The sequence below is a fragment of the Myotis daubentonii genome, chromosome 4 (assembly GCF_963259705.1).
Source record: "Myotis daubentonii chromosome 4, mMyoDau2.1, whole genome shotgun sequence".
In the NCBI taxonomy this organism is placed as follows: Eukaryota; Metazoa; Chordata; class Mammalia; order Chiroptera; family Vespertilionidae; genus Myotis; species Myotis daubentonii.
In genome coordinates this window covers 76,608,132-76,631,133 of record NC_081843.1, presented here as the reverse complement: position 1 = coordinate 76,631,133, position 23,002 = coordinate 76,608,132, and the positions used below count along the sequence as shown (strand labels likewise).

Here is a 23,002-nt window from a genome sequence, read left to right as displayed (position 1 = left end):
GGAATGGACTGACTATTCTTGTGGGGGGAAGGGATGTGGGGGATGCGGGAAGAGACTGGACAAAAATCGTGCACCTGTGGATGAGGACGGGGGCGGGGGGAGGTGATGGCAGGTGGGGGAACTGGGTGGAGGGGAGCTATGGGGGGGAAAAAGAGGAACAACTGTAATAATCTGAACAATAAAGATTTAATTAAAAAAGTAAAGTACATAGAGGACAGCTTGCCATATGATAGGTACTCAGTGAATGTCTATTATTATTATTATTATTATTAATATTATTATTATTATATTATTTCTGTACTTATTTTACGACAGAGAAGGAGGCTGCCTACATGCTATGATCTGAAGGTAGTACCAAGGTAAAATGATCTCATTTCCTTTGTGGCCACAGAGTTACCCCTCATTGGTAATTTTGAAATTTTCAATATTTAAAACCAATTTTACATTTAAAGTCCTCATATTTCTTTTGAGCTTTTCTTTTTGTGAAATTGGTTTTCTGCTATATCTCCATTTTCCGAGGTGTGGCATCTAAAACTATATACATTTTTCCTGAAGCAAATACCCTACCCATAGGTAATAACAATAGTGTTTTTTCATAATGTTCTAATCTTGACATGAAAATATACCTTTAAGTCACAGTATCATGTAAATGCTGGACAAAATACAAGCTTTAAACACACACACACACACACACACACACACACACAGCTAAAAATGGAAAAGGAAAGGAAAGTTCCCTGGTGCCAGAAATTAAGCTAGCAATGGTCCATGTGGGATTTGGAACACAGGTATTAGGGGTTAGGTTTTTAATGCCCATGCAGGAATAGGAGACAAGCTCAAGCCCATTTGAGGAGGGAATTATAATGCAGCTCCTGCATAAAGCTAGTGGCCCAGAGTGGGTACGTTTTAGGTTAGATTAAGGGTTAGAAAAACTTTCACCCATCCAAGCTTTAGGTAGAAAAGTAGAGACCTACTTTTGTCACACATGTATATAAGAACTATATACAATGTGTGGTTAGCAAACCAAAAAGGGAAATTAGCATAAAAATTGGTGTGCAACTGACAAACCTCTAGGACCCTTTCAAAAGCAAATTTTAAATAGGAAGCCTACACTCACCAAAATTCCCACAGTAAACAACCATCACTGAAGTGAGATTAGAATAAAAAAATTACAAACCACATGAAAAATCATGTTATCATGAAAAAGAGTCAGGAGGAGAGTTTAAAATTCCTTTAAAAATGTTTGAAAATATTTTATAAAGTAATATCAATATTGTAAGGCAAGAGCAGAAAAGTCTTTTTGTTGGCTTTATTTTTTAAAAAATATTTGAAAAGTAAACAATTTCTAGAAATAAAAAAAGTCATTAAAATTAAAGACTCAATATATAGGTTGAATAAATTATAAATATTTGAGGAGAAAAATAATGAATTGAAAGAGAAATCAAAGGAAATCACCCAGAATATAATACAAAGAGTTCAAGATATAGAAAATAAAAAACATATTAGGAGACACAGAGATGGGCCTAACAGACATCTAAATAGGAGTTTCAAAAAAAAGAGAATACTGAGGCTGGAGGAGAGGCAATATTCAATGATATAAGGGCTGAGAGTATCTAGACCAGGGGTGGGCAAACTTTTTGACTCGAGGGCCACAATGGGTTCTTAAACTGGACCGGAGGGCCGGAACAAAAGCATGGATGGAGTGTTTGTGTGAACTAATATAAATTCAAAGTAAACATCATTACATAAAAGGGTACGGTCTTTTTTCTTTTTAGTTTTATTCATTTCAAACGGGCTGGATCCGGCCCAGGGGCCGTAGTTTGCCCACGGCTGATCTAGACTATAAATGAGAAATGTCTTCAGATAAAGGAGCATGCCTAGTCCTGACTATAATTAATAAAAACACATCCATATTTAGAATGTAAAAGAATAAGAGAAAAATTTTTAAAACTGAAAGATTAAAAAATAGATTATCTACAAGGAAATGAAAAGTTGACTTTTCATTTATTACAACAGATACCAGGAAACAATGCAAAATATTTCAAAGTGCTGAGGCAAATACAATTTAGCTTTGAAATCGACTTAAAATATTTAAGAAGTAGCCTTTGCCAGTTTGGCTCAGTAGATAGAGTGTTGGCCTATGGACTGAAGGGTCCCCAGTTAAATTCCAGTCAAGGGCACATGCCCAGGTTGTGGGCTCAATCCCCAGTAGGGGTATGCAAGAGGCAGCCAATCAATGATTCTCTCATCATTGATGTTTCTATCTCTCTCTCCCTCTCCCTTCCCTCTCTGAAATCAATAAAAACATATTAATAATATGTTTAAGGTATAAATTAGATGATTAATCATAATTTGGGTTCAATGAATGACATTTTCCCTCTCTACACTAATAGAAAGTATATAAGAGAAGCCCAATCAACGTAGTCTTATTCAAAATGATATTTCACTGAGGATACTACTTTGCTTAAGAAGTAAGTTAGGATCTAGTATGCTTTGGTTTTTTGTCAAGGTAAGGATATATATCTTATCAATTAATATATACTTTATTGAGAAACTAGTATGTTATTTTTGCAAAAATATACCTTTATATGAAAGGTTTCAGATATAGCAAACACTATTGATCACTATTAACCATGTGGGATCCAGGTTGATTAGACCAGATTGCTTTCCTCTTCTCTATCTGAGATTCGGGGTCTTTTCTCGTATGTTCCCTAAATACACACTATGACTGCGGAAGTGTCTATGGGACAAGAAGTAGCCAAAGAATCAAACCTAGGTGTAAAAGACAGCAGCTAACCTATAGCTCTTTATCAGTGCAGATAACTGAGAATTAACCATACAACATACCTTCTTGGCTTCTTTTGTTCAATTATGCTACATTTTCTTATGACAGAAAACATTTCAACCTGTGTGTCCTTAAAATGAAAGGAGTGCTGCAATAGCCAAAGTTTGGCTGGCCCAAAGAATGGCATTTTCTAGGTGAATAACAAAGGACTTCAACTTTACTCACCATACGAAGGCTTTCTCTTGTTTTTTCTTGGTGTGAAAGAGAAGGTGGATCAACAGTCTTTAAGCCATCACAAAAACACGGTTTGTGTCTTTTGGACTGGACAGTAGGAATTTTTACTTTAAAAAGTAAAATTAGAAAATATAATAAGAATGTGCAAAAATTTAGCTTAATTTTATCAGTTGTAATGGTGAAAGGAATGGCTAAATTAAGTCTACAATTATATTAATGTTGGTCAACACCTTAATATTTATTATCAACTGACTAATTATAGCTAACATTTACTGAATACTTACCACATGGTGAATCATATTTAATCTTCATATGAACTCTGTGTGATAGGCAGTTTATTATATTTATTTTACAGAAGAGGAAAGTGAAGCTTAGAGGGATTCAGAAAGTTGTCTAATTGTCACATAGCTAGTACTGAAACCAGATCTGACTTCAAAGTCCATGCTCTTAATCACTATGACTATGATTTATTGTCTCTGTATAGTTCTCTCTGACTCTTCTCCCATTCTGGATTCCCTTTCTCCATATAACCATATAAACAATTGGGAATAGATATAGCACTTTATAACAGAGTGCCTGATAACGCCAAATGAAAGGCTTCTCTTAAGTTGAGCTGATATAATTCATGGGATCTAAACCTTCAGATAGAGCTGTGGAAAGGGATAGAGCAGTGATAGCGAACCTTTTGAGCTCGGTGTGTCAGCATTTTGAAAAACCCTAACTTAACTCTGGTGCCGTGTCACATATAGAAATTTTTTGATATTTGCAACCATAGTAAAACAAAGATTTATATTTTTGATATTTATTTTATATATTTAAATGCCATTTAACAAAGAAAAGTCAACCAAAAACATGAGTTTGCATATCACCTCTGACACGTGTGTCATAGGTTCGCCATCACTGGGATAGAGACATGGATGTGGCTCTAAAAAAGGCCCTAACCGGGGGACTTACCCTATAGTTGCAGACTATGGAAAGAGGAACTTTATATACACGTGATTTAGTATACTAGTAAAATATGACACAATGATTATTCCTGGCTCTAACCAATCAGATAAATTATATGATTCCTCCCTTGAAAATCAATAGTTGGTAAGAATGCTGGTAGGCTGGGGAGAAATGTGTGTCAGACTCTTCCTAATATTCTCCTTCATAAAGAGAGAGGGCAGATTATGTTCATGGTTTCTACTTCTATGAGTCAAGACTCAAGCATAAGGGAAAGGGTAGAATAATTCCTTCTCCTCAATACTTAATAAATTGTGTTGAATTGCCTATTCTCTGAATGGTCTCTCCAAAAGACTGAAAGCTCCTCATGGGCAAGTGCCTGGTTTGCATAGCAGGTATTCAACAAATATGTTTTCTAAATTAGTGTTTACTAAATGCCTATTTCTTATAGACAATCCATTATATTATAGTATTTCAACTCAAACAACTGCTATAAAATGGTTCATAAAATTTTGCCTGACTGTACATTCCCGTGAAATATTTTTTCACTATTTATTACACACATACCCATATAATATGTTTGCTTAACAAATTCATATTATAGCATTAGAATATTAGATTCTTTAAAAGCTGGCATTAGTCCAACTTTTATATGAATCATTACAAATTGTGAAGTAATGAAATCTTTAGTTGCCAATAATTTAGTAGTATAATATCCTTTTCCAGCCCCACTACAAGTAAACCAATGTACATTGCTTTAGTTACATCTCTATGTCATACCCAATGTTAAAGAGATTCATGTTTATTTAATGAATGGTACGGGTTTTATTTCAATTGTAACTCCAAATCAAATAGGATCATATTATTTATAAATTAAACCAAGTTTGGAAATGCTACTTTCTAAAAATAAATGGTTTCTCAAGAGTTTAATAAGCATACAAAACATCTATCCCCAGTTATAAAACAACTTACACTACAAATATAAAGATTTTATTTTTCTAAGCAGAGGTATACACCTATATAAAAAGGTAAGCAATACTGACATACATACCAGTGACTCTAGCTTTACTCTCATCTCTATTACCAATCTCAATAGCACCATAAGATTTTAGCAGCTCTCTCATTTTTTCATCATCTGCTTCATCTAAAGCAGTCTTCTGTTTTTTATTCTTTTTATTAGTGTTTGCTCCATGTTGTAGTAGAATCTCAGCTGCCTAGAAGACATTTTTCCAAAATTATCTCTATTAACATCTTAGATTAATAATTTCTGCTTTTATTATAAGACACCATTACCAAGCATTAAAAGTTATTTTTAAAAAAGCTTTCAAACTCTGGCCACTTATTAAATTTGATATGACAACTGCAAGTGGACCCACTAATTTTACCTGATTTGTTCCCACAGGAAAACCAAACATGATAACATAGAAGTAACAGATATGCAGCCTTGAATCTAGTAAGAGGCAGACAGGTTTTATTTGATCTCTCTCTCTCTCTCTCTCTCTCTCTCTCTCTCTCTCTATATATATATATATATATATATATATATATATATATATATATATATATATATATATATAATATTTTTATTGAATTCAGAGAGGAAGAGAGAGGGAAAGAGACATAGAAACATCAATGATGAGAGAGAATCATTGATTGGCTGCCTCTTGCACACCCCCTACTGGGGATCGAGCCCCCAACCCCGGCATGTGCCCTGAACTGGAATCAAACCTGGGACCCTTCAGTCCGCAGGCCAACGCTCTATCCACTGAGCAAAACCAGCTAGGGCTATTTGATCTCTTTAACAGAGTGCCGTGTTCACCCTCCTCCAAGCTGATGAAGGAAGGGGTAGAGAAGGGAGAAAGAGTCACTTCAGGACTATATTATATTATAAACTTTATTATATATTGCCATTAGACATAGTTCTATTTGGACTATATTTCAGTAAACTTAATATCCAATCTAATAATGTCTATGCAAATATATGTCCTAAATAACTGATTCATATTCACAAAATGTTAAAGATAAAAGGGAATGTAGATATAATTTATTCCAACCCTATCATTTTATAGACGAAAAAACTGAAGTCAGAGATTGTGACATTTTAGGGGCAAAATAATCTTTGAATATAAATAAGATGTCTCTAAATAAATCGAAATTATGTATTAGAAGTCAGTTTGCAATCGGTCAAAGTTAAAAATGGTTACTAATTAGTTTATGGTATAAGTCAATTAGTAAAAAACAGCCAGTGATTCCACTTGCATGAGGCAAGCAAGTGACTCCAACCACTGAAAAACTTTCTAATTAGGAAAAGATGGTAAGGTTTTGTTTAAACAGAGATATGCTATGTGCTAGGAGCTTTTCTCTTTCTGCTTGTGTTCATGGATGAAGAAGCAGAGAAATTGAGGAGCAAATGGCCAGCTAGAAATGGCCCTTATTTGTTCCATCAGCCTAGAGATAGCACAGCATAAAGAAAACACATTTATTTTTATTTTTTAAAATCTTTATTGTTTAAAGCAGCTGTTCTCAATCTGTGGGTCTTGACCCCTTTGCCAGTTGAACAACCCTTTCACAGGGGTCACCTAAGACCATCCTGCATATCAAATATTTACATTATGATTCATAACAGTAGCAACATTACAGTTATGAAGTAGCAACAAAAATAATTTTATGGTTGGGTCACAACATGAGGAACTGTATTTGAAGGGCCAGAGGTTGAGAACCACTGGTTTAATGTATTACAGAGGTCCCATTCCCCCCCCCCCCCTCGCCACCATCCCCTTCTATCCCACACCCGCCCCTCACCTGAGAGCTCCCCACCAATAACAATACCACATTTATCTCTCTTGCTCTCTTTTTTATCTTTCTAGTTTACCTATTAGTAGCCTATCTCAAGATAAAGAAATAAAGATAAAAGGGACAAAGTCAGTCAGAAATAAAATGAGCCAATGATAGAAGAAAGGTCACACAGAGAGAAAGTTCATGAAAATATGAGGAAAGGTGTTAATAATATATTCATGTCAGGGGAACTAAAATATCATGAAAAATACCATCTTCTTTTCAAATAGAACCTTTTTCTTAAAATAAATGCAATAGATTTATTGGAGTTTCCTCCAAAAGCGAACTGTCTATATCACCACTTAGGTGATATAACAATAGATCAAACAACAGCAAACTATAGCCCTCACTGGCCAAATCCAGTCTGCTGCCTGATTTTGTAAAAAAAAGTTTTATTGGAGCAGCTATAACCAGTCATTTACATATTGTCTATGGTGGCTTTTGCAATATAACAGCAGTTGATTAGTTGCAACAAAGACTGAGTGGCCTAGAAGACCTAAACTGTTTATCATCTAGTCCTTTATAGGAAATACTTAACAACCCTGCTCTAGACGAGAGCACTATCTAGCAGGATTTTCTGTGATGACAGAAATGTTCTAATCTGCGAAGTTCAATATGGTAGCTACTCGCCACATGTAGCTACTGAGTACTTGAAATGTGACTAGTGCAACTGAAGAATTGATTTTAAATTTAATTTTAAGTAATTAAATAGACACATGTTGGCTAGTGGCTATAGCATAAGATAGCACGCTCTAGATGAAATTCCTTATTTCAAAGGTAAAGATATTATCTCTTTCTCAAGCAGCTGAACTCGGCCTAGAATTCACGTTTTCTATTATCAAACTTGGTGCTTTATCCACTAAACCAAGCTCCCCTTCTGCTACTTCCTATTGGTTGATCCCTTCCTCCCCTGCGCCCCACCCTCTACCCCCGCTGCCTTCCCTCTGAGGTTTGAGAGTCTGTCCATGTTTCTATGTCTCTGGGTCTATTTTTTGTTCATCAGTTTATGTTCATTAGATTCCACGGAGGTGTCACCTCACACCTGTCAGAATGGCTACCATCAACAAATCAACAAACTTGACAAGTGCTGGTGAGGATGTAGAGAAAAGGGAACCTTAGTGCACTGCTGGTGGGAATGCAGACTGGTGTAGCCATTATGGAAAACAGTATGGAGTTTCCTCAAAAAATTAAATATGGAATTGCCATTTGACCCAGTGATCCTACTTATAGGAAAATACCCTAAGAGACCCGAAACACCGATCAGAAAGAATATATGCACCCCTATGTTCATAGCAGCACAATTTATAATAGCTAAAATCTGGAAAAAGCCCAAGTGCCCATCAGTAGGTGAATGGATAAAAAAGTTGTGGTAGCCAAGCTGGGTGTGGCTCAGAGGTTGAATGCCAACCCAGAAACTAGAAGGCCACTGGTTCAATTCCTGGTCAGGGCATATACCTGGATTGCAGGCTTGATCCCCAGTGGGGTGCATGTAGGAGGCAGCTGATCAATGATTCTCTCTCATCATTGATGTTTCTATCTCTCTCTCCCTATCCCTTCCTCACTGAAATATATAAAAATATACTTTAAAAAAAAGTTGTGGGTCCTAGCCAGTTTGGCTCAGTGGATAGAGCGTTCGCCTGCGAACTGAAGGGTCCCGGGTTCTATTCTGGTCAAGGGCACATGCCTGGGTTGTGGGCTCGATCCCCAGTGTGGGGCGTGCAGGAGGCAGCCAATCAAGGATTCTCTCTCATCATTGATGTTTCTATCTCTCTATCCCTCTTCCTTCTCTTCCTTCCTCTCTGAAATCAATAAAAATATATTTTTTAAAAAAGTTATGGTACATTTACAACATGGAATACTATGTAGCAGTAAAAAAGAAGGATCTCTTACCCTTTGAGACAACATGGAGGGACCTGGAGAGTATTATGCTAAGTGAAATAAGCCAGTCAGAGAAAGACAAGTACCACATGATCTCATATGTGGAATCTAATGAACAAAATAAACTGATGAAAAAAATAGATCCAGAAACATAGAAGCATGGAACAGACGTGGAATCTTAGAGAGAAGGCAGGGGTGGGAGGGTGGGTGGGAAGAAATCAACCAAAGAACTTGTATGCATATATGCATAACCCATGTACAAGACAATAGGGTGGTGAAGGCCTTGGAGGTGGGGGAACAGGGGCAGGATAGAAGGGGGCCAATGGGAGAAAAAAGGGGATATGTAATACTTTCAACAATAAAGATTTAATTTAAAAACTATGAAGAATTTTAAAGTCTAGATTTGAAATTCAGTGTTACTAAAAGAATAACCCTAGTAATTTTCTCTTACGATATTTTTACCACACTGCCCAATTAAGAAAAACAAAGGAGAAAAATATATAACAAACCTCCAAGTAACAAGCTATTGTGTTTTTAGTCATTTCTTTGAAACCTCAAATCCACTGTGTAATTCTGAGTTAAATAAAGTCTAGCTGTCACATGTATCATCACTATAGAGTTTTTATGCACAATAGCAAATCATTTAAAACCATTAAAAATGGAATGTATTAGATTGATAGCCTGTGTTTACTCTGAACCATTTCATTTTATTCTGATTTATATGAATTATGTGATGAAGAGACAATAGAAAAATGAGTCATTAGCAAATAGATTGATTTTTCAATCATTACACAATGTCTTATCTTCACTTGTAATTTTAAGGTTTTAAAAATAATTTGTTTTAAGGAATCACTTTAGCTCTCAATTTAAAATATCTTCATTTTCTTCACTCATTTTTCTAAAAAAGAGTAATAAGAGCCAAATCTGATGTGCACTGTACCTTTAAATGATTATTTGCAACGGCATCATGTAAGGGCAGAATTCCATCTAGATCTTCACAGTTAACATTAGCACCAGCTCTTAACAACTCCACAATTATATCATCAGCTCCTTCACTAGATGCCTTATGTAGTGGTGTCCAACCTAAAAATGGAAGAGGGGAAAAATTAAAACAAGCTGCTGCTGACATATACTCATTATTAAGTTTGCTTGCATTAATGACATTAACATCTACATTGATTCAAATGTACATATTAGTGGAAAAAATATTGAAAACTGTGGCCTTAAAATGTGTTTCATTTTTAAAAACAAATTGATCTCATAAAAAAATATTTGCTAGAGGTGCCAAAACAGAAGCATAATCATAATGGGACCAAAGTAAATATTAATCATGTCAATTTGTTTCAACTCAGCTATTAAAAGATCATCTTTGACTTTTCTACTTGTATCCTTTCATTGTCACATTTTTCTTTAAAATGACATGTCATTCCATCAATTTTTGAGTTTTTCCCTCTGGAATTCCTCACACAAGATTCTTTCATGCTGAGCAAAATGTTAGATCAATTTAAAATTGGAGGTTTAAAATAAAAATAAGGGAGGGGAAAAGAAAGGAATAGTAGAAAGACAGGAGGAAAGTAAAGAAGGAACAAGAAAGTAGGAAAAATTTTGCATTCTCTCCAAAGTTAGGGAATGGAATTAGGGCCTACAAAGAAAAGGCCTAAATAAAGTTTCCCTTACTTCCCATTCTATATACTCTTGCTGAATGCTCCCAAATGCATGTTGAAGAAGAAAGTTATTTTAGCAATTGGTGAGAACCAAGATAAGTCTTACTATTCAACTTATATGTCACTAAAGAAAATTGTTCAAAGTTAATTATTACATAGTAGCCAGATTCAAAACTGGGGTAAGGGGCTGTGAAATGTGAGTTCAAATTTTAAATTAAAAGAATCCAAACCTGCATTATCTTTTAGATTCACATCTGCTCCAGATTCTATTAGAACTTTCATCAGAGACAAATCTCCTCTTCTGACAGCCAAATGAAGTGGGCTTTCCCCCCTGGTATTCCTCTTATTGATCCCAGCTGTTTTCATTTCTGTAAATTTGCCAAGTAAAACTGAGGCTTCTTTTCTGCCAAATGCTGATTATAAAGGAGCTTAAAAAATACATACCAACTTCCTCAAAACATCCTAAGTAGGGTGTACTACACAGAAATATACATCTATTAATATAACTGTTACTATTTTAAAATATAACTGTAACACAGTTCTTCAACTTGTGAAGAAATTATAGTGCACTTAAGCATTACTTCAAAGTCATTCTAGCAATTCTTTAGTCACTCTATTATATGTTTGATTAAAACAAATAAACCTGTTTCAGTTCTATACTCATTTTACCCTCAGTAGTCCTTTAGCAGTAATTTTTTTCTTAAAACAAATTGTGATTTTATAAAAATTCTCTTTGTTCTACAGCTATTCTCTCTATCTCAATGGGTCTGTTTCTGATCACATAAGATGCCAAGAACCAAACTATGGCCTATTGGTTTTTTTATTTTTCTTTCATAAAAAATAAAGTACAGTATCATTATTTAAAGATTCTTTTTTAAATCTTTTCTTTGCAACACAAGTTAGACAGACTTATAGGTTGAAGCTAAAAACGACGAACTAACCACATTTCTCCCCAAACCATGCAAAAATGATAGTAAAAGATATTTTGAAAAATGTCATACAAGAACAATAAAAGAGAAAACAGTAAATAGAAGACTTCAACAAATTTAGGGGAACTGGAAAGTCACTGATGGAGAAGAGTTGACTGACATGGCAGAGTGGGAAATGCTCCAACCCAAGTGCCTGGGAAAGGAATTTGCAGAGGAAGGGAGCCAATCTGCACCAGGCACTCAGCACTTGGGGGCATCAGGTACCATGAAAGGCAGTATGTATAGAACAGGGCTGGAAAAAGCAACACTGACTGTAAAAGTATGTATATAGAAAAGTTAAGACTCCAAGTTGCCTTTCCCAACCCCAAAGTGCCTGGCAACCATTCCTCTTAGCCCAGGCCCCCATCTGGAGGTTCACTTTCTGTAGAAACTACATCAAAGAAGTTTCAGACTAAGACATAAGGCAAAATAGAGAGTTGGGCTGATTAAACAGTAGTACTCAAAGTGGAATCCCAGATCAACAGTATCAGTTTCACTTGGGAAATGTGTTAGAAATGCAAATTCTTCAGCCATCCTAAGCCTACTCTGGAGGGCAGACTTTAAGATGGCTCCTAATGATCCTTACTTCCTCATATTTATAGTCTTGTAACAAATCCTCCTTGAGAAACTTGCTTCTAATCAATAGAATAACATTGAGGGTACTTAATTTCCTTATCTATATATATAAAAATCCAGTGGTCGTAATGCCATAACGATCAGTGCACTGCGAGATGTGCACGGGTGGGTGGGGCTGCAAGTGTGGCAGGGCAAATGCAGGCGGGCGGGGCTGCGAGTACAGAGAGGTGCACACAGGTGGCTGTGGCCATGCAATTTCACACGCTGGGTTTCTAGTCTATATATATAAAAGCCTAAGCGACCGTTATGACTGGATAACTGGCTGGTAGCTATGACACGCACTGACCACCAGGGGGCAGACACTCAATGCAGGAGCTGTCCCCTGGTGGTCAGTGCACTCCCACAGCCAACCTCCTGTGGTCCCTCCCATGAGACGGCCCTGATCGGCCCAATCACTGGACAGGCCAAGGGACCCAACCCATGCACGAATTTGTGCACCAGGCCTCTAGTTAGGTTATAAAAGATTATAACATATTCTGTCTTGCTAGTTGACTTCCTCTATCACCTTCAGCTTGTATGTTTTAATGAAGCAAGTGGCCACCTTGAAAGAGCCCATGAAACAAGAAACAGGATGGGCACAACCCTAAAGGAACTGAATTCTGCCAACAATCACATGGGCTTAAAAGTGGCTTCTTCCCTAGTTGAGCCTTCAGATGAGACCCCAGTCCTGGCCAACACCTTGATTGCAGCCCAGGAAAGATCCTGAGCAAAAGACCTGGCTAAGCCATGCCCTATTTCCTGACCTACAGAAACTATGAGATAATAAAGGTGTGTTGTTTTGAAATAATTTGTGATCATTTTTCATGCACTAACATATAACTAACACACCTACTGAATTAGAATTCCTGACGGTAGACCCCAGCAATGCTTTAATGGCTTTCCAGGTGACTCTGATGTAACGTAAGGTTTGAAAAGCACCGCATTAAATCATCAGATCCTTACCCAGTCCTGTTTCCTAAATGTCAGCAACCAGACATAAATTTCAGAGCAAGAGAAAAAAAAGTCTCTAATAGATGGATCCTTTGGCTATGAGAGTCACATGGAAGATTAATAGTTTCGTGTTCATCTTCCATTGACATCCAGACAAAATTTCTAAATTTCTTTAGAAATTTGCACTCAGAAATTGTTTATTGGAAGAAAAAGACATATTACATATATTTCTTGTGTTATATGTATATTTTTTAAAATGCAGATTACAAGTTTGAATGGAAAAATCTCTCTCAGTAACTGTTACTGTGAATAATATAAATCTCACATTGTTCCTGGTATGTTCGAAGCAAAGAAGGTAGGCATGTGATAAACATTTTGGTGCAAAAACTCAAAAATTGCTCAATGTTACTCTCATTGTAAATTTCCCCAGCATTTAACTGAAATTTGAAAGTAGCCATAACCAGATTGGCTCAGTGGATGGGGCATCGGCCTGCAGACTGAAAGGTCCCAGGTTCGATTCCGGTCAGGGGCATGTGCCTTGGTTGCGGGCACATCCCCAGTGTGGGGTGTGCAGGGGGTGGCTGATCGATGTTTCTCTCTCATCGATGTTTCTAACTCTTTATCCCTCTCCCTTCCTCTCTGTAAAAAATCAATAATATATATATATATATATATTTATGGTTCTGCAAACTTTTCTTTTTAATTTTACAATGCATCATAAACATTATTCCATGCAATGGACAAAAATCTGCTACTGAAACATAGAGGGCTGCAGCTGGATAACAGAGTGACAACTAAAGCCAAACATTAGCATAAGTTTAAAGCCCTGGGCCTGGCAAATGCCTGCCATGGGCACTACACAAAAGGAATGTCTTCAAAGCCCCTTTGTGGGGCCCTACAGCCACCCCCGAGTTCCCTAGGGCCTCTGGGGTGGAAGGGGTCCTGTAAACTTTTTTGCATCCACATAAACCCCCCCAATTTCTGTCTGGTTTTCTTCACCTCATCCTCTACCCTAGCCATCTCATCAAATTCTCTTATCATCTCCTCATTGCTCAAATGCATATCGTGTATGGCCTCTTTGTATTCCTTGAGGCACTGAGCCAGCCCCTTGTTGGTTTTTATAGAGGAAAAGTCAGAGAGCCAGGGAAAATCAAAACAAGAAGGAAAACCAGAGAGTGAGGGAAAGCCAAAAGAAGGAAAACCAGCCATCCAACCAAGGGCTGCAGGAAAGCGCCCAGCTGGGGATGATGTATGCCGGGGTCCAGCCCCAGCAGGTCCAGGGGTTCCCAAAGGCGTAGACGGAGTCGGCGAAGAAGGAAGGACACGGAGACAGTGTTCAGTTGATCAGCAGCCTAGCCAGGATCTCCAGCCAAGTTCTGGTCTGGATCTCCAGAGAGGTTCTGCTTCGGAGATCCAGCCAGGTTCTGTCTGAGATCTCCAGCCAGGTTCGGTCTTCAGGTTCTAGTCAGGTTCTCTTGCCAATTTCTGTAGTCAGGTTCAGTCCAGGATCTTTTGCCATGTTCTCTCCAGAGAGGTTCTGCAGGTTCTCCAGCCAGGTCCAGTCACCAGGTTCTAGTCAGGCTCTCCTGCCAATCTCCGCAGTCAGGTTCAGTCCAGGATCCCCTGCCATGCTCTCTCGCCAGGCTCTGCCTCCAGGCTCCGAGGCCAGTCCCTCTCCAGGATCCTCCGGCATGCTCTCTCCAGCGAAGTTCTTCTGTCTCTAGGCTCCGTGTAGGTTCTGTCTTCTTGATTCTGTTCTAAGTTCTGAGTGTTTCTGTCTTGTTACAACTGTATTTATACCAGTTTGATTCAATCCTATCAATCTCTATTACAAAGGTTAGGGCGTTTCTTATCTCCATTCCAGGGAGAAAAGATTATGTAGTTTAAGCATGATTGTTCGTAGTTAAAGGGATTAATTACCCGCCTGGCACTTAGTTGAGGGGTTTTATTCCCTCCCTAACTTCAGGGGAAAATCCCTACCTGGGGATTCAACCTTTCTCGGAGAGGTGACTTTGGCTAAAACACAGCGCCAAGAAGGTGAGCAAACATATTAAGAACCGTATGCCATATATGCCAGGTCCCTTGAAACAGCAAGGATGGACCGGCTCCCGGCATTGAAGGTCAGATAAAGAGCATCACAGACAAGAAAAAGCTTAAGGAGATCATCACCATCAAACCAGGAATATATGAAATGCTAAAGGATATTCTTTAAGAAGAGGAAGAAGAAGAAAAAGGTAAAGATAAAAATTATGAACAACAAAGTGACAACAAATAAATACCTATCAACAAGTGAACCTAAAAATTAAGTCAGAATAAACTGGTGAATATAATAGAAGCAGGGGCATAGAAAGGGAGTGGACTGACAATTCTTGGGGGGAAAAGGGTGTGGGGGATGCGGGAAGGGACTGGACAAAAATCTTACACCTATGGATGAGGACAGTGGCAGGTGGTAAGAGCATAGGGTGGGATGGGAACCAGGTGGAGGGGAGATATTCGGAAAAAAGAGGAACATCTGTAATAATCTGAACAATAAATATTTATTAATTTTAAAAAAATAAACAAAGAACAACCACAATAGAAAAAAAAAAAGAAAAAGAAATACTCAGCTGGTCCTGGCCCGTGTGGCTCAATGGTTTAGAGCATCGTCACGTGCACCGAAGGATCTCAGCTTCGATTCCCAGTCAGGGCACATATTCAGGTTAGAGGTTCAATTCCCAGTTGGAGTGTGTACAGAGAACAACTGATCAATGTTTCTCTTTCATATCAATGTTTCTCTCTCTTTCACCTGCCCTTCCTTTCTCTCTAGAATCAATAAAAAACATATCCTCGGATGAGAACAAAAAAAAAAGAAAAAGAAATACTCAGCTATCTACCTGTTTATGTGGCTTGTCTTTCCTCTCTAGATTTTTGGATCTTCTCATCTTTGTTCGGAAATTTCACAGTGAGATGTCTTGCTTATGGTACTGGACACTTTGTGGGCCCTTTCAATATGGAAACTTCTGTGCTTTATTTCTTTTATTTCTTTTCTATTTTCACTGTTCTCTCTGGATATCCTGGAGTGATCTAATTTTATTCTCTCTCTCTATTTTTTCTAGTTTTATTTTTTATAGGAGACTTGGAAAGCTTTACCTCCCAACTCTGCTATATCCACATATATATATATACTTAAAAATCCTATTATATTTTTAATATCTAAGGGCTCTCTGTATTGTTCTTCATTCCTTTGTTTCTATGCCTTTTTAAGCAAGTTTAATATATCCTGATTCTTGAATTATTTCTGTTTCTTCTGGGTCCCTTTAGTATGTTTAGATCACTTTGATGTCTCTTTTATATTGGGGTATTGGGGTTTTCTACAAACACTTGTTGATTTTTGGCTATCTGTTCTTATTTAAGTGAGAGAAACTAAAATGCTGACTGGAAATCTGTGAAGGGTAAAAGGAGTACAGCAGAGCTCAGGGCTTGGTTGAATTCACCCTTGGTGATCAAGAAGTAAGCTGGCCTTTGTGTTAGGGAATTGCCAGATGTATTTGGAATTACCTCCTCTTGGGCAGTTCAATTTATTAGTTTAAAGATACTTACTCAGGCACTGTGTTAAAAAACAAAACAAACAAACAAACAAAATAACCCACCAGAGATGAAACACAAAAGGAATGTATTATTTCAAAGTTCTGGAGATCAGAAATCTAAAACCTAGGTGTCAGCAGGGCTACACTCTCTAAGAAAGAATCAGCATTTCTTGGCTTCCTTGGATTTGGCTACATAGCTCCACTACCTCCAGCTTCACATTGTCTTCTCTCCTGTGTGCCTCAAATCTCCTTCTGTTTTTCTTTTATAAAGACACAGTAGTAATTAGATCCAGGACCCACCAAATAATCCAGGATGATCTCCTCATCTTAAGATCTTAATTATATCTGCCAAGTTTTTTTCTAAATATTCGCTCTTTTATATAACACTAGAGGCCTGGTGCACAGATGCGTGCACTGGTGGAGTCCCTCAGCCTTGGCCTGCGGGGACTGGGCCGAAACTGGCAGTCTGACATCCCCCAAGGGTCCCAGATTACAAGAGGTACAAATCCATGCACTGGGCCTCTAGTATGCATATAAGATCTTTGGTTAATCTCTTCCTGCCCTCCCTCCTCCCCACTTCCCACTGAGATTCATCAGTCTGTTCCATGTTTCCATGCCTGTGTGTTGAGCGTCTGCCCCCTGGTGGTCAGTGTGCATCATAGCTACCGGTCGAATGGTCATTTAGGCTTTTATAATACAGATAGATAATAGCACAGATTCTAGGGCTTAGTGCATGGACACATTTTGCAGAGCCACCATTTAACTCACTACAGGAGGAATATATAAGAAGGGCTTCAGTTTACATGAGATAGGACAATGGGAGAAGGTTTACAGAAAATGCCTAATCCAGTGTTCGTCCTACCACTAGTATACTAAACAGAAAATAAATCAACTTTTTTACGCTTAGTATTCAATTCGAAGTGGTCCAGCCCATTGTTCATCACAGAACTAACTCCAAGAATTATCAAAGGGTAGTTAGCTTGTCCATACTTCCAAATACATACAGTTCATTCATATGACACCAAAAAACTAGTGGCTATGCTTTTTTAATGTTTGTTATGTTAAAAGGGCTCAGTGGAAGTATCAGAGATGAGACACAGTTCACCCACAATGTCCACACTCAATATTCTTGCTGTTTATCTCCTCTAAAATAACAAATTAGAAGTCAGAGGCAGAAATATCATAAGAATATATCTGAAGACTAATAAATTCTCAAGTGTTGCTTTACAGTAAAACCATCTAAAATGTCGTTGAAATAATTTTATAATATAGTGAATGACAAAAAAAAATAAACAAGTACATCTGAAAGTTTAGAACTATTCTGAAATACAGTAGATTCCTGGGCCTGGCCAGGTAAACATTTACTTATACAAGTAAAGGAATACAAACCTTGGCTGCAGGTAGTTTTTGATAAATTTTGTTCTTGGATGTTAACAGGTATGTGAATCTCTGAATCTATTCTATCTTTTTTCTCCTCACAATTTCTTACAGTGCTTTCATCTCCATTGATATTATTAGTTAATTCCTCATCTGAAAAACAAACATTTTTGCAGTATCAGTGTGGCAATTCTCCTTACTGGTTAAATGACTAGTCATGTAACTATTCCAAGTTTCTAATCCTAGCAAGAAGAATTTAGAAATGGTTTTATATAACTAATGTAAATTAGTTTGCTAAATGCAATTCTGATGGGAATACACTGAATTGTTGAAATCACTGGAGCTAACAATTTCCTGCTGTAAAAATGTTAAGTTTATTGATACTAAGATAAGTCTATACTAAAAATGAATATAATAATTGATATAAATACTGTTACTTCTGTCAATATCAATTTAGCAACAATCTTTGATAATAATGGTTGAACTTTTAAGGTAAACACAATTACTTAAATAATTAGCAGCATCCCCAAAATTATGGCCCTCATGTCCTCATTCTTGTCAGTTTGGGCATAGGTTGAGTGAAATTCAGTTGGAAACTTCTTTAAAATAAGTAAATCTATAGGAAATGTGTACAAATCTAGCAATACTACTAATACCTGGTTTATGAGAAATTTCCTTCTCTTCTCTTTGACTAACTTGTGAGATGTTGGTCAATTCTTTATTCATATTGTCAATGGAATGAAAATCTCTATTATGTATGATTTCACTCTCTGCAAGGTCTTGTCTCCTTTTTTCAATGTTAGTTGTTTCTATTACTTGAGAATGAACAACTGCGGATAAAGGCCCATTTGAAAAATTTGGTTTTTGGCCTTTGTCAGTGTAATTCCTTTTAGTGCCTTCTTTCTTATTCACCTTTTCCACAATATGTGTATTTGTTTGATTCATTAAAGAAGTTGGTTTGCTGGGGCTACTGCAATCCTGAGGCCTTTGGAATTGCTCCACATTAGTCAACTGCAAAACGTCACGTGTTGAAATTGTTCTTGTACAAGCCAAGGAAGTATGCTCAGGACTGTCTTGTGAGTGAACAAAAGAAGTTCCATATATGTATTGTTCATAATTTGCAACGTGTGGTTCAGAAACAGCTGTATTATCTGAATTAGAAAAATTAACAGCCTCCTGTTGTGGAAGTATGCTTAGGCCACCTGCTTTTAACTTATTGTCCTGTGAAAAATGGTCTTTAGAAGGTAAAGACTGTTCAAAATCCATTACTTCTCTATTTGTTATATTCTCTTTATCATTATAGTGGTTTTTGCAACTTGTAGAACATATCATCTTTTTAGACGTTATGGTCTCTTCAGAGGTACAGCAATCAACATGAATATCATTATTAAAATTTTCCCATTTATTAAGGTCCTCTTTTTTTTCATCTGAGTTAGTGTTTTCATGAGATTTATAAGGACTAATGTGCTGTTGTTCTTGGTGAGTTTGAGCCTGCTGATCTGTAGTAACAATGGGTAATTCGATTTCTTTATGTACAGAAAGTCCTGAGAAAGTAACAGCTTGAGCTTGGTCACTGGATTCTAATTCCAAGGATTTTATTTCTTGACTTTCTAATAAATCCAGGTTCTGGGTATGTGTCTCTTTGGGAACTGAATGAGTGTCAATATTGTTACTTAATCCATTTTCCAGGCTTGCCAGAGCTGGGCTAAAAGGTTTACATGACTCTTCTGGAAGGTCATAAAGGGTTTGGAGAATATGCTGCTGATCAGTAACCAATCTACTTCTTCTGGAAGAAGACACAGCTATGGTCTTTCTTGAGTTTCTTTCTTGGATTGCCTTATGCACCTGAGTCCTTTTATATTGTTCATTTCTTCTTCCTTTATATTTGGACGCATTTGTGCTGGAATCCTTGACATTATGGAGATTGTTTTTTCTGAGTCCTGTAGAGTATATTTGGTTAACAGTTGATTGCTTATGCTTGAAGTTGCCAAATTTCGTGCTTTTGGAATTTCTTGGGTAATGTTCATTTACATCTTCTTTCTTTATAAATAAACCTTTTTTGCTTCCTTTATCAACTTTTATATGTTCTGGCTTCTGTCTGTTGGAATTTTCATCACAAACAAACCCAATGCAATTTTTAGAACTGAATTTTGGTTTCTATAGAAACAAAATATATAGTTAGCTTTAATTTTCAGCTGTAGTTCTATACTCAATTCATTCTGGATTGTTCATAAATTAAACTATTATTCCATTCAATTTTATAATTTGATCTAATCACAGGGACTGCTGAGATATATACAACCTGATTCTTCAGAAAAAGTAGACTAATGGAAGAAAGGCAAATATAATAGACTCAGTGTGTGTACTAATCTTTATTTTCTGCTGTACATTTCAATTTTTGCCAATATTTTAGCACTACCAATCTTACTAAATATAATTTAAAAATCTTAATCTACTTAATATTTATAGGCTCTCGAAATAAATCAGATAAAAGTTTCCTTGTAAAGGAAACTTAAGAATTTTTTAGAAACACTCTTCTTTCCCAATTGTTATACAGGTAGAGCTAGAATTAAGAGAGTTTCTTCCTCTGGTATCTATGAGAGACCGTAGGTAGGGCAGCAGAAGGAGGATTTTAAAAACAAGAAGACATATCTGCTCCCAAATTGGTCTGCATGGAAAGATTATTGTAGGCTGCTAAGATTAAAACAGGAACAATGCTTCCTGTTTCCTGTCACTCATCACAACCCAAGCACCAGATGAAGAGTAACTGCCCACCATGTAAAGTTCGAAGGGATGGATTGACGCCTTTGACTCTTGTACTGTGTTTAGGCCAGAGGAAATTTGACATGGTTGATAACCCTAATGGCTCCATGAAGAGGAGGTAAAAGGAAATGTCTACCAATACATTAGTGTGCCCAGATATGCTACATTTACTGCTTCCCAAATTAACAGCCTAGAACCCCCTGATTCTCATATAATTATTCCAAAGTATCTTAAAAGCAAAGGTGAAGTCACTGTTCCTGATGCATGCTTCAGTTAACTTTTCTTTCCTCTTTGATGATGCATTCTAAAAAAATGGTTTTTTTTGCTAAACAGAGATATACCTTTGGCTGGGGTGCATCCTCTACATCTAATGGATCAGTGCTATCCTTTTGAGCTATAAACAAAAAGAGAAAAATCAAAGAAAACAGCCTCCAGTGGCCAGACTCAGGACTCCTAAAACACACAAGTCCCTTGCTATGAGAAAACTAGGTAGAATTAAGCAAAATTATGCAAACATTTTCTATTAAGATTGGCATAATCTTACATAATATTACTATAATTTCCGTATGTATCAGAAACCAAAAGCTATCTTGAGAGAGAGCTGAGAAAATTTCTGTGGGTAAAGCAAAATTGACCTTAAAAATTAACTAAAGACAGACACTAAACTCAGTATTTTTATATTCTCCACAGATTTATCTAGATATTTAACTGTGTAAAACCTACTTTTATAAAGCAAAAAATTATTTCATAATTAATTGAATTATCATTTCCTGATATGTTTGCTTAATAAAGTTCAGTCTATTTCTCTTGTTTTCCAGTGAGATTAGGCTACCAGAAAGAAGTCTTTTGCTCTAAAGAACTTATTAATTGCCTCTAGGTGGCTTTTATCAATGAAGTTATTTCTTTACTATAAAAATAGAGTGCTTTGATCCAGATCTTAGTCCTTAGTCAATGACATTCAACAATTAGCTCTTGAGAAAATTACACACATATTATCTCTTGAGTGGAAAGAATTTGTTTTGTGTTTTTTTCCAAAGGACTGATACTAATTATTCAACAAAAATTTACTGAATGCCTACTATGTATATGGTATTCTAGTATTCATTACTAGACAAAATAAACATCCTTTCCTTCATGGAGCTTAGATTCTAATGGGGGAAGACCAAAAATAAAAAATAAGCAATTGTCCAATGTGAAAGATGGTGTTAAGTACCAGGAGAAAAGGATAAATATTAGTACAGTAGGGTAAGAGGGATTGAAATGTGGTAGTTCTAAAAACATGTTCATAAAATTTTTGATACCCTTCCATTCAAGAGGTGGAGCTTAATTTTGTTCCCCCTGAGTGTGAGCCAGACTTAAGAGACTCACTTCTAACAAGTAAATATAGCAGAAGTTATTCTATATCAATTCCAAGATTAGGTTGTAAAAAGCCTGTGGCTTTTGTCTTGGGTGCATTCTCTCCTGGAGTATAGTACTTTCTCTGAGCCAGCTTTTAGGTCATCAGCAGCCCTGGAAAAGCTCAATTGGCAAGTAACTGAAGGCACCAGCTGACAACCAGGGCAGGAAAATCCAGTTTTTGTTTGTTTATTTGTTTGTTTTTACATATAGAGTCTTTTTTAAAAACAAATACCTTAATTTATTTCTGTTCTGGATCCATGAGAACTTTTTTTAATTTTATTGATTTTTTGCAGAGAGGAAGGGAGAGGGATAGAGAGTTAGAAACATCAATCAGCTGCCTACTGCACACTCCCCACTGGGTATGTGGCCGCAACCAAGGTACATGCCCTTGACCAGAATCGAACCTGGGACCCTTCAGCCCGCAGGCCGACGCCCTATCTACTGAGCCAAACCGGTTAGGGCTACATATAGAGTCTTAAAAGAGAGAGGAAATTAAAGCCCCTTCTTGTTTCCAGATTCTCTTAGAAACTGTGCCTATTAGGTGGCTCCTGGAAAATATTTTTCTTACAAAAATAAATAAATTATATGACAGATGTATTAAGGACAACATCAAGAATATGCCATATACTGTTGAACCTCAGAGGGAAGGCAGGGGAGGGTGGGAGGGAAGAGAATAGCCAATGAACTTGTATGCATATATGTATAACCAGTGGACACAGACAATGGGGTGGTAGGGCCTGGGGGGAGGGGGGAGGATAGGAAAGGGATGGAAGAGGTTACTGGGGGGAAAAGGAGGGCCTATGTAATACTTTCAAAAATAAAGATTTCTTTTTAAAACAAGTAAATTTTAAAAAGAAGTATTTAATAATCTAATAAATTCAGAATATCTTAAGGGAAAAGAAGAATATGCCATATATATAATCTTGTTATTGACAACTGCAGAACCATTTTTTTTTGTAGTTTAATTTAAAAGTGTAATGGATGAGAGGGCAAAAGTATAGTCATAAGAAAAGATTCTTGGGG

At 36.9% G+C, this 23,002-nt stretch overlaps 1 protein-coding gene across 1 annotated transcript in view; it reads right to left on the bottom strand.

Annotated features, from left to right (window-relative positions):
- ANKRD31 (ankyrin repeat domain 31) overlaps nucleotides 1-23,002 on the bottom strand; it is a 117,283-nt gene that overhangs the window by 34,236 nt on the left and 60,045 nt on the right. The window contains exons 15-21 of the mRNA XM_059694307.1: nucleotides 20,923-20,975; nucleotides 18,475-19,975; nucleotides 17,831-17,971; nucleotides 10,572-10,709; nucleotides 9,618-9,760; nucleotides 5,016-5,178; nucleotides 3,011-3,126 (exon numbers count right to left, since the gene is read on the bottom strand). Coding sequence (XP_059550290.1) covers nucleotides 3,011-3,126; nucleotides 5,016-5,178; nucleotides 9,618-9,760; nucleotides 10,572-10,709; nucleotides 17,831-17,971; nucleotides 18,475-19,975; nucleotides 20,923-20,975 — 2,255 coding nt within the window. The remainder of the gene's footprint in view (nucleotides 1-3,010; nucleotides 3,127-5,015; nucleotides 5,179-9,617; nucleotides 9,761-10,571; nucleotides 10,710-17,830; nucleotides 17,972-18,474; nucleotides 19,976-20,922; nucleotides 20,976-23,002) is intronic.